This window comes from Hypanus sabinus, chromosome 7 (genome assembly GCF_030144855.1).
Source record: "Hypanus sabinus isolate sHypSab1 chromosome 7, sHypSab1.hap1, whole genome shotgun sequence".
NCBI classification, from domain to species: domain Eukaryota; kingdom Metazoa; phylum Chordata; class Chondrichthyes; order Myliobatiformes; family Dasyatidae; genus Hypanus; species Hypanus sabinus.
The window spans coordinates 84,996,380-85,011,742 of NC_082712.1; the positions used below are offsets into that span (position 1 = coordinate 84,996,380).

A 15,363-nucleotide genomic window follows, 5' to 3' on the forward strand; every position below is an offset into this window, starting at 1 on the left:
AAAGTTACATTGATCCAATCAACAGTTCTTTTTGTGGTACTGGATGATGAATATTCACCATCATTATCATTATTTGTATTTATTTTATTTCTTACATCCAAGGTAGTAAAAATCTTTATGTTGCATCTCTGTCGCAATGTATAAGCAATAAAGAGAGGAAAGGTGGGAAGACATTGCCCAATAGTATACTATAATAATATACGTAATTGTTTTGTACACATATATGTACAGTCAGATACATAATCAGATCAATATGTATTGATAAATCCAATGGCCTGGTGAAAGAAGCTGTCCTGGAGCCTGTTGTTATGATAACGTTTGCCAGATGGTAGCAGCTGAAACAGTTTTGAGATTGCAGTGGCTGCAGTCCCTGATGATTGTCCGGGCCCTTTTTACACACCTCATGTACCGTGTTGTATGTTGTGTACAATCATGGTCCCATGACCATGATTGGTCTCGGCAAATTTTTCTACAGAAGTACTTTGCCATTGCCTTCTTCCGGGCAGTGTCTTTATAAGATGGCTGAGCCCATCCATAGCCATTATCAATACTCTTCAGAGATTGTCTGCCTGGTGTCAGTGGTTGCACCAGTTGTTCATACGACCATCCAGCCCCAGCTCCCCATGGCTTTACATGACACTGATTCAATGGGGTGGGGGGGGGGGGGGGAGGAAGGGTTGCATCACCTTGCCCAAGTATGACCAAGAGGGAAGGAGCATCTTACATTCCGTCACTTACACTGATAAAGATTAGTCAAGTCAATGAAAAAATCAGAATGGCTGCCTTTTACAGGATCTCTTGTCCACTGAAGAGGAGAGCAAGCTTCTGTTTGATATCTTCTCTTGGTAGGTCAGCACTGGATCTTCCCTCTAAAGTTTCCCACTACCTTCTTGTCTCAGAGGCAAGCATGTTTGATTTCATTAGGACCAATCCACCACACAAGAACACAAAAAAATAGAAGTGAGAGTAGACCACCTGGCCCCTCCTCTGCCCTACTATTCAAGCTCATCTCAGTTAATCTTCTCCAGGCCTTCTCTGTGCCAGATCCTTATAGCCCTTGGCATACTGATCTTTCAAATATTTATCTACTTGTAATGTCCACTTGTAATGATCGAGCCTCCACAACTCTCAGGGGCAGAAAGTTCCAGAGATTCAGCACTTTCTGTGAAAATAAATTTCCGTGCATCTTGCTTTTACATGGCTGTACCTTATCTTGAAGCTATGTCCACTTGTTCTAGAATCTCCAAGAAGGGGACATAGTAATCACAACCTGGAATTTCAAAAGTGAGGAGAGAATGATCATTGAGGCAACATGGACCAAGGGTGACATCATGGAAATCTGGTAACATGAGATTACTGGACATTGAGTCAGACACTCATCTCATACTGAGATGGCTGTAGTTATTTGGAAGTTAGTCATTCCAGCACCAGGATATCACTGCAGGAGTTCTTCAGGGCATAACTCCCAATGTTTTCATCAATGATGGTCTTCCTATTGTGGGGATGTTTGCTAATAATTGCTCTATATTCAACTCCATTTACAAATCATGCTGCAAGATTAAGGCAATGTTCTGGCATAGAATAATGTGAAACAAATATTAGTGCTAGAAAGTGCCAGTTAAAAACCATGTCTGGCAAAAGATGGCCTGACCATGGAGGTTAGGTTTCCACAACATCAACATCCTGGTAGGTCCCTATTAACTGGAAATTCAAATGGACCAACCTCATCAAGAGCAGGATAGAATCTGTTGACATCCACAAATCTGTTAACCATCTACCATGATGGAACACTATTTATATGGATAAGTACAGCTCCAATAACTCTAACAAGCTCACCATCACCCCAAACAAAGCAGCCTAAGTGATTGATACCCTACTCCCTACATCACCAGTGCACTGTACCTATAGTATGTCCCATCTATAATTTATTTTATTCATTAAAGGGACAAGGGTTTTGCAGGCTGGAGCAGTCCAACCCTTATTGCCCTTTAAGAAGTTGCTTGAATACCCTATTTCAACAGAACCTCACAAACCAAGGGCAAGGGCCAAAGGCACTTTGAATCATAATCATTTTAGCAAACTCCCTCGAAGTCACATACCATCCTGATTTCAAAATGTACTGTAGTTCCTTCATTATCACTGTGTCTAAATCCTGTGGTAGTACCTTCACTGGGAGGACTGCTCAACACCAACCTTACAGGAGGCACAGGCATTAAATGTGACATATGTATCTGAAAAGAAAATTCCAACAATGATGTGTTTGACACTTAATAAAGATTTGTAGAATGTGATTCTTGGTAACTAAGTTTTTCCTTACCATGACTAAGAAATAACCATCCTTTGAGCAAATGCTAAAGAGCACCCCAGTGGCTGTCCCCCTTAACAATAAATAGACGGCCTACCTGGGGGAAGCAACAGTGGTCACACCTCTGGCACAGAGTCTGGCCCTGTGAATCAGAAGGGTAGGGAAGGAAAGAAGATGGTAGCAGTGATAGGGGACTCTATAGTCAGGGGATCAGATAGGCGATTCTGTGCACGCAGGAAAGAAACACGGATGATAGTTTGCCTCCCAGGTGCCAGGGTCCAGGATGTTTCTGATCGCATCCATATCATCTTGAAATGGGAAGGAGAACAGCCAGAGGTTGTGGTACATATTGGTACCAACAACATTGGTAGGAAAAAGGAGGAGGTCCTGAAAACAGACTACAGGGATTTAGGAAGGAAGTTAAGAAGCAGGACCTCAAAGGTAGTAATCTCCAGAATAGAATGAGGTGGAGGATAAATGCGTGGCCAAGGGATTGGAGCAGGGGGCAGAGATTCAGATTTCTGGATCATTGGAACCTCTTCTGGGGCAGTTGGGACCTGTACAAAACGGACAGGTTGCACTTGAATCTGAAGGAGACCAATATCCTGGCGGGGAGTTTCGCAAAGGTTATTGTGAAGAGTTTAACTATAATTGCTGGGGGGACCGAACTGAAGTGATGGAGAAAAGGGAGGTTGGCTCACAAATAGAGAAAGCTTGGAGACAGTACAAAAGGGAGGTTAGGCAGGTGTTAGAGAAGGGACGCACTCAGACCAATGGTTTGAGATGCGTCTATTTTAATGTGAGAAGTATTATGAACAAAACAGATGAGTTTTGAGCATGGATCAGCACTTGGGGCTATGATGTTGTGGCCATTACAGAGACTTGGATGGTGCAGGGGCAGGAATAGCTACTTCAAGTGCCAGGCTTTAGATGTTTCACGGCTGCAGAAAAGGAGGAAGTCATGGAGGGGTTATCTGGGTGGAAGTTAGGAATAGGAAGGGGTCAATAACTCTATTGGGTGTTTTTTTATAGACCGCCCAATAGTAACAGGGACATAGAGGAGGAGATAGGGAGACAGATTCTGGAAAGGAGTAATAATAAGTGTTGTTGTGGTGGGAGATTTTAATTTCCCCAGTTGCATCTCCCTAGAGCGAGGGGTTTAGATGGGGTGGAGTTTGTTAGGTGTGTTCAAGAAGGTTTCTTGATACAATATGTAGATAAGCCTACAAGGGGAGAGGCTGTACTTGATCTGGTATTGGGAAATGAACCTGGTCAGGTGTCAGATCTCTCAGTGGGAGAGCATTTTGAAAATTGTGATCTCAATTCTATCTCCTTTACCATAGCATTGGAGAGGGATGGGAATAGATGTTAGAAAAGCGTTTAATTGGAGTAAGGGGAAATATGAGTCTATCAGACAGGAACTTGGAAGCATAAATTGGAAACAGATGTTCTCAGGGAAACGTACAGAAGAAGTGTGGAAAATGTTCAGGGGATAATTGCATGGGGTTCTGCATAGATACGTTCCATTGAGACAGGGAAAGGATGGTAGTGTACATGAACCGTGGTGTACAAAGGCTGTTGTAAATCTACCCAAGAAGAAAAGAAAAGCTGATGAAAGGTTCAAAAAACTAGGTATGATAGAGACCCAGAAGATTATAAGGCTAGCAGGAAGGAGCTTAAGAATGAAATTAGGAGAGCCAGAAGGGGCCATGAGAAGACCAATTCTGGTCGCCTCACTACAGGAACGACGTGGAAACCATAGAAAGGGTGCAGAGGAGATTTACAAGGATGTTGCCTGGATTGGGGAGCATGCCTTATGAGAATTGGTTGAGTGAACTCGGCCTTTTGTTCTTGGAGCGACAGAGGATGAGAGGTGACCTGACATAGGTGTGTAAGATAATGAGAGGCATTGATCATGTGGATAATCAGGGCTGAAATGGTTAGCATGAGAGGGCATAGTGTTAAGGTGCTTGATAGTAGGTACAGAGGAGATGTAGGGGTAAGTTTTTTACCCAGAGAGTGGTGATTGCGTGGAATGGGCTACTGGCAGCAGTGGTAAAGGCAGAAACAATAGGGTCTTTTAAAGACTCCTGGATAGGTACATGGAGCTTAGAAAAATAGAAGGCTATGGGTAAGCCTAGGTAGTTCTAAGGTAAGGACATATTCGGCACAGCTTTGTGGGCTGAAGGCCCTGTATTGTGTTGTAGGTTTTCTATGTTTCTATGGTTAACAGTTATTGCAGACAAGTTTTATTGGTGAAAGGTAGTCTACTTTTCTATAACCCTTGCGGATCTTTTTGTTGGATTGGAGTGTAGAATTGTTATTTTTCTTGTAATGTAAATTTCCAATACTTGTATTTTTGTATAATCACCTATATACATAAATTGTTCAGTGAATCTTCCAATAACTGCAGGACCGTTACCTCTGTATTTTTCAAGAAACTTTTTTAGTTTTTGGTAGCAGGTGTCACACCACATGAATCTAGCTATTTTATAGGTTAATTGCTGTCAATGAAATTTTGTTATCTCTAGCATGTGTATGAGGATACCATGACTACTTTTTAGTCTCTTCTCTGCTTTGTTCTCTTGACATTTCTTCTTTTATCTTTCTTGTTCTTCTTTGCTATTGTAACATTAGCAAACTGTAAGCAATAAGCTTTACCTTTTACTCGAGTTCAGAAGAAATTTTAGATTGCAAAAACATCAGGATCCAACAGTTTCCATCTGCTAAAGCTGACACAGGTTTGATTTTGACCCCTAGTGTCTGTTGACTGGACTGATGTGAACATCTTTCTTTGGTGTTAAACAGTTTCACCCATTGACTACAGTGGTGCAGCACAGTTCCAGTGACCTGGCTTCCATCATGATCTCTGGTGCTGTCAGGGTGAAATTTGCATGTTCTCCCTGTGACTGTGTGGGCTTCTCCTGTTTTATCCCACGTTCCTAAGACATGCTGGTAAGTCAACTGGCCACTGGAAATTGTCCCTAGTAGAGTGAAATGAAACAATGCATGGAACTGAGTGGCATATGATAGGAAAATAAGTGGGCCATTAGAACCAATAGAACTGCTCTGAGAGCAGGCATAGTCTTGATGGGCTGAACAATCGCCTTGTCTGTCATAAGAAAATATACAGTGGCTTGCAGTTAATTTGGCCATCAGTTAATCAGGGCAGCCTCTTGTGTGGAACAACTCTTAAAGATCAGAAACTAATCAAAAAAATAGCCAACATTCCCTTCATTTCTTTCATAGACTGCCATTTAATTGGGGCAGGAGACTTTAGCCAAACAGTTTCTAATTGGCATCAGTCACGTGACCATTAACAACAAAGCGATCACAGTGAACAGAATTTGAATAGCATTAATTGCATGTGTTTCTGTTCAAAATACAGTGATCATTGTCACTGACAGTTGGCAAGAAACAAGCAGTAAGAATTCAGAACTACTTTTGTCACTGCGGTTTAAAGCATTCAGGCTTGGAGATGCCAGATATGGCCAGAGTGAAATGAAACAATTTCACCACTTCAACAAGTTAGGTACTACGAAGAATTCGAAGTACCAACAATCATCTTGAATGTTACAATAAAAATTAGGATTTAGAGGATGCAATCATCAATAGCATTGTACTCTCACCGCCCAGATCATCTCCTTTTCTCACTGCTGCCATCAGGTAGAAGGTACAAGAGCCTCAGGACTTGCACCACCAGTTCAGGAACAGTTACCACCCCTCAACCATCAGGCTCTTGAACAAAAGAAGATAACTACACTCATTTATTGAGATGTTCCCACTATCAATTACCTCACTTTAAGGACTCTTTATCTTGTTATTTCATGCTTTCATTAATTATTGTTATTTGTTTATATCTGCATTTGCACAGTTTGTTGTCTTCTATGCTATTGCTCTTTCATTGATCCTGTTTACAGTTACTATTCTACAGATTTGCTGAGTATGTCACAGGAGAAAGAATCTCAGGATTGTATGTGGTGATATGTATGTATTCTGGTAATAAATTTTACCTTGAACTTTGGCAGTCCATTATCTACACTAGGTGTCTATGGTGATTGTGTTTATTTACAATCAATCAAAAGAATGCGCATACTGGATGAATTCCTCCATCAAAAACTATTAGGAAATGATACATAGTTTTATAGCACCACAGTAATATTGATAGTGTAGCGGTGTGCTACACACAGCGCTGGAATAACGACACGTAGACAGTGAGTTGCAGTTGCGTAAAAGATTTATTCAAACTTCGCAGCCTAGCTTTTAAGCCTTCCCGTTTCCGCCCTCCCCGGGCAGTTCGATTGCGCTGGAAAGTGGATCACCACATAACCCCCCCCAATGTCCACAGTCTGAGTCGGTCTCTTTTTGGGAGGTCTGCCTCTGCACCGCGGTGCCTGAGCTCCGACCAGCTGCACCAAGTCCACATTGGCCGGTTTGAGTTGGTCCACTGTGAAAACCTCCTCTTTCCCCCCAATGTCCAGCACAAACGTGGACCCGTTGTTCCGGAGCACCATAAATGGCCCCTCATAGGGCCGCTGTAGCGGTGCCCGATGTCCGCCCCGTCGTACAAAAACAAACTTACAGTGCTACAGGCCTTTGGGTACACAGGTCGGGCTCTGTCCATGCTGTGAAGTGGGTATGGGGGCCAGGTTACCGAGCCTCTCACGTACGTAATCTGTCCAGGACTGCTGCGGGTTCTTCCTCTTGCCCCCTTGGGGCTGGTATGAACTCTCCTGGGACAACCAGGGGTGAGCCATACACCAACTCGGCCGTCGAGGTGTGCAGATCCTCTTTGGGCGCCGTGCAGATTCCGAGCAGGACCCAGGGAAGCTCGTCCACGCAGTTAGGCCCTTTCAGGTGGGCCATGAGAGCCAACTTCAGGTAACGGTGGAAACGCTCCACTAGTCCGTTCGATTGTGGGTGGTAGGCAGTTGTGTGGTGTAGCTGTGCTCCCAAAAGGCTGGCCGTAGCTGACCACAGGCTGGAGGTGAACTGGGCGCCTCTGTCAGAGGTAATGTGGGCCGGTACACCAAAGCAAGATACCCAGGTTGTGCTTGGGCGCAGGATTCGGAGGTGGTGTTGGTGAGCGGGACTGCCTCTGGCCATCTTGTGAACCGGTCTACGATAGTTAGGAGGTGCCACGCTCCTCACAACACTGGCAGGGGCCCCACGATATCCACGATTGTGGTTGAAACGCCGGCAGGTGGGGTGGAACTGCTGCGGCAGGGCTTGTGTCCTTCAGCCAGGGCCAGCATCTCATTCATTAATGCCGAAGGTGACCTGTCTCCCAAACCACCCAGGTGCAGTAAGCGGGCAGCTCGCTCGCGCCGTGAAAGTCCAAAAGTCCTTATGAGCAGGGCTTTGAATGCCGTGTATTTGCCGTCCTCCTGTATGAACTCCTCAACCTGGGCAGTTGTCTCCTGGTCGAGGGAGCTCACCACGTAGTAGTAACGTGTGGAATCCGAGGTTATCTGCCAAATGTGGAATTGGGCTTCTGCTTGTTGGAACCATAGGTGAGGTTGCAGCGTCCAGAAGCTTGGCAGTTTTAACGAAACTGCATGAATAGATGTGGTGTCGTTCATCTTCGGTCCAAATATGGTTTGGGCCGTCGGGGTCACCTATTGTAGCGGTGTGCTATACACAGCGCTAGAATAATGACACGCAGACGGTGAGTTGAAGTTGCGTAAAAGATTTATTCAAACTTCGCAGCCTCGCTTTTAAGCCTTCCCGTTTCCGCCCTCCCCTATTCACAGTCCCTTCCTGCGTGAGGACTTTTCCCCTTGCTGGTGAAGGCCTGGCACCCTTTTTGGGGCCGGCCTCTCTGCCAGTGCGCGCCATTTTGTGAGCCGGTTCCAGTGCGCTAGAAAGTGGGTCACCACAATTGTGTCCTAATTTTGTTCTGTATTAAATTTAAACACGCAAACACGAGGAAATCTGCAGATGCTGGAAATTCAAGCAACACACACAAAATGCTGGTGGAATGCAGCAGGCCAGGCAGCATCTATAGGAAGAAGTACAGTCGACGTTTTGGGCCGAGACCCTTCGTTAGGACTAACTTAAAGAAAAGATAGTAAGAGATTTGAAAGTAGGAGGGGGAGGGGGAAATCTGAAATGATAGGAGAAGACAGGAGGGGGAGGGGTGAAGCTAAGAGCTGGAAAGGTGATTGGCAAAAGAAATACACAGCTGGAGAAGGGAAAGGATCATGGGACGGGAGGCCTAGAGAGAAAGAAAGGGGGGGAATACGTTTGTAAATAAATAAGGGATGGGGTAAGAAGGAGAGCAGGGGCATTAATGGAAGTTAGAGAAATCAATGTTCATGCCATCAAGTTGAAGGCTACCCAGCCAGTATATAAGGTGTTGTTCCTCCAACCTAGTGTGGCTTCATCTTGACAGTAGAGGAGGCCATGGATAGACATATCAGAATGGGAATGGGACGTGGAATTAAAATGTGTGGACACTGGGAAATCCTGCTTTTTCTGGCGGACAGCGCATAGGTGTTCAGCGAAACGGTCTCCCAGTCTGCACCAGGTCTCACCAATATACAAAAGGCCGCACTAGGTGTACCAGATGCAGTATACCACACCAGCCAACTCACCTGGAAGAACTATCTGGGACCCTGAATGATGGTGAGGGAGGAAGTGTAAGGGCAGGTGTAGCACTTGTTCCGCTTACAAGGGTAAGTGCCAGGAGGGAGATCAGTGGGAAGGGATGGGGGGGGGGGACTAATGGACAAGGGAGTCGCGTAGGGAGCAAATCTTGAGGAAAGCAGAAAGAGGGGGTGGAGGGAAAGATGTGTTTAGTAGTGAGGTCCCATTGGAGTGTTATAGTGAGGTTGTATAAGGCATTGGTGAGGCTGAATTTGGAGTATTGTGCGCAATTTTGGTCACTGAATTACAGGAAGGATACTAATAAGGTTGAAAGAGTGCAGAGAAGGTTTACAAGGATGTTGATGGGATTTGAGAACCTGAGTTACAGAGAAAGGTTGAATAGGTTAGGACTTTATTCCCTGGAGCGTAGAAGAATAAGGGGAGATTTGCTAGAGGTATATAAAATTATGATGGGTATAGATAGAGTGAATGCAAACAGGCTTTTTCCACTGAGGCTAGGGGAGAAAAAAAAACAGAGGACATGGGTTAAAGGTGAAAAGTTTAAAGGAAACATTACGGGGCGGGGGGGGGCTTCTTCACACAGAGAGTGGTGGGAGTGTGGAATGAGCTTCCAGATGAAGTGGTAAATGCAGGCTCACTTTTAACATTTTAAGAAAAACTTGGACAGGTACATGGATGAGAGGTGTATGGAGGGATATGGTCCAGGTGCAGGTCAGTGGGACGAGGCAGAAAAATGGTTTGGCACAGCCAAGAAGGGCCAAAAGGCCTGTTTCTGTGCTGTAATGTTCTGTGGTTCTATGGAAGTTATGGAGAATTATATGTTGGACTCAGAAACTGGTGGGGTGGTAGGTGAGGTCAAGGGGAACCCTATCCGAAGTGGGGTGGCGGGTGGATAGGGTGAGAGCAGATGTGTGTGAAATGGGAGAGATACATTTGAGAGCAGAGTTGATGGTAGAGAAAGGGAAGCCTCTTTGTTTAAAAAAGGAAGACACCCCCTTCGTCCTGGAATGAAAAGCCTCATCCTGAGAGCAGATGCAGCAGAGACGGAGGAATTGCAAGAAGGGGATGGCATTTTTGCAAGAGACAGGGTGGGAAGAGGAATAGTCCAGGTAGCTATGAGAGTCAGTAGGCTTATAGTAGATATCAGTAGATAAACCGTCTCCAGAGATGGAGACAGAAAGATCAAGAAAGGGGAGGGAGGTGTCAGAAATAGACCAAGTAAATTTGAGGGAGGGTGAAAGGTAGAGGCAAAGTTAATGAAGTCAACGAGCTCAGCATGTGAGTAGGAGGCAACGCCAATGCAGCCACCAATGTAGCGAAGGAAAAGAGGGGGATGGATACCCATATAGGCTTGGAACATGGACTGTTCCACAAAACCAACAAAAAGACAGGCATAGTTGGGACCCATACAGGTGCCCATGGCTACACCCTTGGTTTGGAGGAAGTGGGAGGAACCAAAAGAGAAATTATTGAGAGTAAGGACTAATTCTGCTAGACGGAGGAGAGTGGTGGTAGAGGGGTACTGGTTAGGTCTGGAATCCAAAAAGAAGCGGAGAGCTTTGAGACCTTCCTAGCGGGGGATGGAGGTATATAGGGACTGGACATCCATGGTGAAAACAAGGCGGGGGGGGGGGCAGGGAACTTAAAATCATTGAAAAAATTCAAAGCATGAGAAGTGTCACGAACATAGGTGGGAAGGGATTGAACAAGGGGGGATAAAACAGTGTCAATATAAGCAGAAATTAGTTTGGTGGGGCAGGAGCAAGCTAAGACAATGGGTTTACCTGGACCGGCAGGTTTGTGGATCCTGGGTAGGAGGTAGAAACGGGAAGTGTGGGGTGTGGGAACTATGAGGTTGGTGGCAGTGGATGGGAGATCCTCAGAGCTGATAAGGTTGGTGATGGTGAGGGAGACAGTGGCCTGGTGCTCATTAGTGGGGTCATGATCAAAGGGTAAATAAGAGGAGGTATCAGCGAGTTGTTGCTGTGCCTCGGAAAAGGTAGTGGTCAGTGCGCCAGACTACAACAGTGGGTTTTATAGTGAGGTTGGGATCGGTGCGGAGGGAGTGCGGAGTGTTTGGAAGGAGTGAGGTTGGAATTGGAACAAGGTGTGGTGAAGTCGAGATGGTTGATGTCCCGTCAGCAGTTAGCAATAAAGAGATCCAGTGCAGGCAGAAGACCAGAGCAGGGTGTCCACGAAGAGGAGGAGGGTTGAAGGCTGGAGAAGGGGTCATTGGTGGGGGTGGGACAGTCCTTCTCGAAGAAGTAGGCTCAAGGACAGAGCCAGCGGAAGAAGAGTTCAGCGTCACAGCATACATGGAACTTGCTGAGGTGATTTCACCCTCCCCCTCTTACTTTCAAATCTCTTACTATCTTTTCTTTCAGTTAGTCCTGACGAAGGGTCTCGGCCTGGCCTGCTGCGTTCCACCAGCATCTTGTGTGTGTAAATTTAAATCTTGTTACTCCCAAGGGCGTACAAGAGTGAGATCTATCAGCCAGTTGAATGATGTTGCAATATAAACCTTGCACACTACATGAGTAAGACCAAAGAGCTGTGGACTTCAGAAAGGGTAAGATATGGGAACACGAACCAATCCACAAACAAGATCAGAAGTGGAGAGAATGAGCGATTTCAAGTTCCTGGGTGTCTACATCTCTGAAGACCAAACCAGATTCCAACATACCAATGTAGCTATGAGGAAGGCAAGACAGCAACTATATTTCATTAGCAGTTTGAGGAAATTTGGAATACCTAAAACACTCAAAAACTACTACAGATGCACCAAGGAGAGCATCCTAACTGGCTGCATCACTGTCTGGTATGGGGGTGGGGGGAGAGGGTGGAGGGTAACGGCACAGGATTGTAGCAAGCTGTTGAGAGTTGTAAAATCCGTCAGCTCCATCATCAAGGATCCCCACCACCCAGGACATGTCTTGATCTCATTGCTACTATCAGGAAGGAGATACATAAGTCTGAAAGTACACACTCAATGATTCTTCTTCCCCTCTGCCATCCAATTTCAAAATGGATATTGAACTCATGCACACTACCTATTTTTTTAATTTTCTGTTTTTGCACTATTTATTTTAACTATGTATTTATATATATATATTTACTGTAATTCAGATTTTTCTATATTTATCATGTATTGCATTGTACATTGCAAAGTTGACAAATCTCACAACATATGCCAGTGACAATCAACCTGATGCTAACTCTGATTCTTTCTGGTGGATTTGTGTCATAAAATTCTTCTCCTAACAAAAAAAACAGGTCTGCCAATTTTTCTTCCATAACTAAATAGAGGACTGATGTATAATTTTTAGAATATAATTTCAACAGTGAATTTGTCATTATTCTGTTTGTTTTCTTTCATCCAAACAGGAATTTCATCTTCTGACAAAGTCCAGTGAAAAGTCACCAGTTACAATTCCATTTCCACAATATGAACTTTATACATGTGTACTGTACAATTTTTCTCAATCACTTCACAAAGATATCTTGATTATCCCCAAACAGACACCTATTGTAGCTTGGTAAAATTGACTTTAGAATAGATTTCAAGTTCTACCAATCCCAAAACACCCCGATAATTAAACAAGCATTTTTAAAAGCACACACTAAGAGAGACACAAGTATAATAGGTGAGCAAACAATCACATATAATCGGACTAGGATATTAGTGAACTAAATGGACATTTTTCTGAAAGTTTCATTTCTGAAGATTCATTTATCACTATTATATAATTATTTAAAATGAACTTCTCATTTGCCAACAAGTGATTCTGACTCATTTCTCTAGTTACTACCCTCAGCCATCAGGCTCTTGAACAAAGGTTATAACTATATTCACTTGCTCATCCATTGAGATGTTCTCACAACTAATGATCTCACTTTAAAGACTCTTTATCTTGTTATTTCATGTTCTAGATATTTATTGCTATTCATTTCTATTTGCATTTGCAAAGTTTGTTTTCTAAACTTTACCTGATCTTTCATTAATCCTGTTATATTTACTATTCTATAAATTTGCTGAGTATGCTCACAGGGAAAATCTCAGGGTTGTATATTGTGACATATATGTACTTTGATCATAAAATTTACTTTAAACTTTGAAAGAATGAATGAGAATGAGAAGAGATACAAGTCTGGGTGATAGTCAAATTAACAACTTGGTAAAATACCTATGCATTCCTCTAGAGTCTTGTCTATAACAGACTGGAAGAGCTTTTCATATTGACTGTCACTGAGCGTTGGAATCTCCTGAAAAGTCAAGCAAATTCAGCAATTTAGAAGATAATCCAACAAAATATTTTGCAAGGACAAGATTAAATATAATTAGTGTATAGCTGCAACTACAAAACAGACGACTGATACAAAAATATTAACTATTGTAAAAACCCATTTAACAACCAGCACACCCCTGGGACCAACACTTCAGATGCTGAGGGAGCACCCACATTGACACTGGGATGGCTCAAGAGAGTCTCCAGTGAGACAACACAGAGAAAGTCACCACACTGACCAAAACAATGATGAGACAGCTCATGGGTAGACATCAGGAAAATGCAAAGAGAACACATCTACAAGGAGTACCATTACAGGAAAACAGCATCCATCATCAAGGGCCCTCACCATTTTAGGCCATGCTCTCTTCTCACTGTTGTCATCAGGTAGGAGGTAAAGGAGCCTTAGGTCCAACACCAGTAGATTCAGGAACAGATGTTACTCCTTAACAATTAGGCTCCTGAACCAGCGTAGATAATTCACCCCAACATTGAACTGATTCCACAACCTACAGACTCACTTTGAAGGACTTTATAACTCATGTTCACAATATTATGTATTACTTATTTATTACCATTATTTTGTTTTACTTTTGGCATTTGCACAATTTGCTGTCTTTTGAACATTGGTTTTTGCTCATCTTTAGATATAGTTTTTCATTGATCCCATTGTGTTTCTTTGTATCTAATGTGAATGCCCGCAAGAAAATGAATCTCAGGATTGTATTTGGCGACATATATGTACTTTGACAATAAAGTTACTTTGAACTTCCATTACTGGCAGCATTAAGCACATTTAAAAACATCATCCAGGTATTGTATTTACTTCGGGACATTCAGTTCCAGGTCTGTATGGAACAGAATCTGGGATGTTGAGGACAAACTGTTGCCAATATTTGTACATACTTCTAACAATTGAGGCCAAGGACAAATTTCTACATTTTAAACTTTTTTCTTTGTTTAACATGAAATTTGCCTCGCTCACATCTGATTTGGCCCTATTTTATACCACTCTCCAGCTATCTTTTTGAAAATAAATCAAGTCTCCGCTTCTCAAAAAGGTGAAATCAGCCTGAAGTTGCAAATCTTCCAACATTGTCTTTAGATTTTCATGAATTAAGGACTAATTTGAATGATTAAACCAAGAGATGAATTATAAATGCATGTAAAAGATTGTCAAGAGTTGAGGAAAAAGGGTTAAGAATAATCTAAATGTGCATCAAACTTCAAAATGTTTTTTTAACAACTGCATCAAAAGTAAATATTGCTTGAAATCAGGCTGTGTCTGTGGGAAGAGAAACAGAGTCAATACTTAGGTTGGACCTATTGGGTTTTTATAGTATTTTCTGTTCTTGCTTTGGATATCAGACATTCTGTTCGATTAGCAGTGGAAACTTGAAAGGAAATGAGTTGAACAGAAGTATGGGGCATTAGATCGATTAATGAACCTTCCATAAATATGCCAAAAAGAATTAACAATCTTTATAGTTTTTTTAAATTGATTTTTCAAGGTATGTTCCCACCCCTAATTTACTTTGGGAAAGTGACTTTGAGCCTTCTGGTGAAGATGCTTTGGTGGAGGGCCAGAAACAGTTGCAGCACTTACTCTAAATAGTGATGAAACAGCAACATTTTACCAAGTCAGGACTTCATGCGACCTGAAGGGGAACCTAAAGATAGTGGTGGTCTATGATCATCCACGTTGATCTCTGGAATACTAATCCTATTTCTAAAGCAATAATTTCATACAATGAGTAACAATCCCATATATGAAAACTCTATTTAGTTCAAATTAGGCTCCAACATCCAATAGAAACCAAAATTAACTCATTAAATGTTTAAATACTGCAATGTCACTTCATGTCTTTCACTATTTCCTCCACTTAGCACCACTGTCTTCATGATCATCGACATCTTAAACTTTTCTTTACCTACAAATAAATGTCATTGTTCAAGTTTAAACATAAATGACTCCAGGATTGAAAGGCTTGTCATATGAGAAGTGTTTGATGGCTCTGGGACTGTACTCACTAGAATTTAAGAAGAACGGGGGTGGGGGGGGGTGACCTCATTGAAACCTATCAAATGTTGAAAGAATTCGATAGAGTGAATATGGAGAGGATATTTCCTATAGCGGGGAAGTCTAAGACCACAGGATACAGC

At 42.9% G+C, this 15,363-nt stretch overlaps 1 protein-coding gene across 9 annotated transcripts in view; it reads right to left on the minus strand.

The window, feature by feature from the left end:
* Positions 1 to 15,363, minus strand: part of LOC132396924 (zinc finger CW-type PWWP domain protein 1-like) — a 194,274-nt gene that overhangs the window by 130,414 nt on the left and 48,497 nt on the right. For 8 of the 9 annotated variants that reach the window (XM_059975021.1, XM_059975028.1, XM_059975023.1 and 5 more), the window contains exon 5: positions 13,099 to 13,177. In XM_059975021.1, coding sequence (XP_059831004.1) covers positions 13,099 to 13,177 — 79 coding nt within the window. Of the gene's footprint in view, positions 1 to 1,207; positions 1,281 to 13,098; positions 13,178 to 15,363 lie in introns of those variants that run through there. The other variant, XM_059975026.1, reaches the window with a different exon arrangement.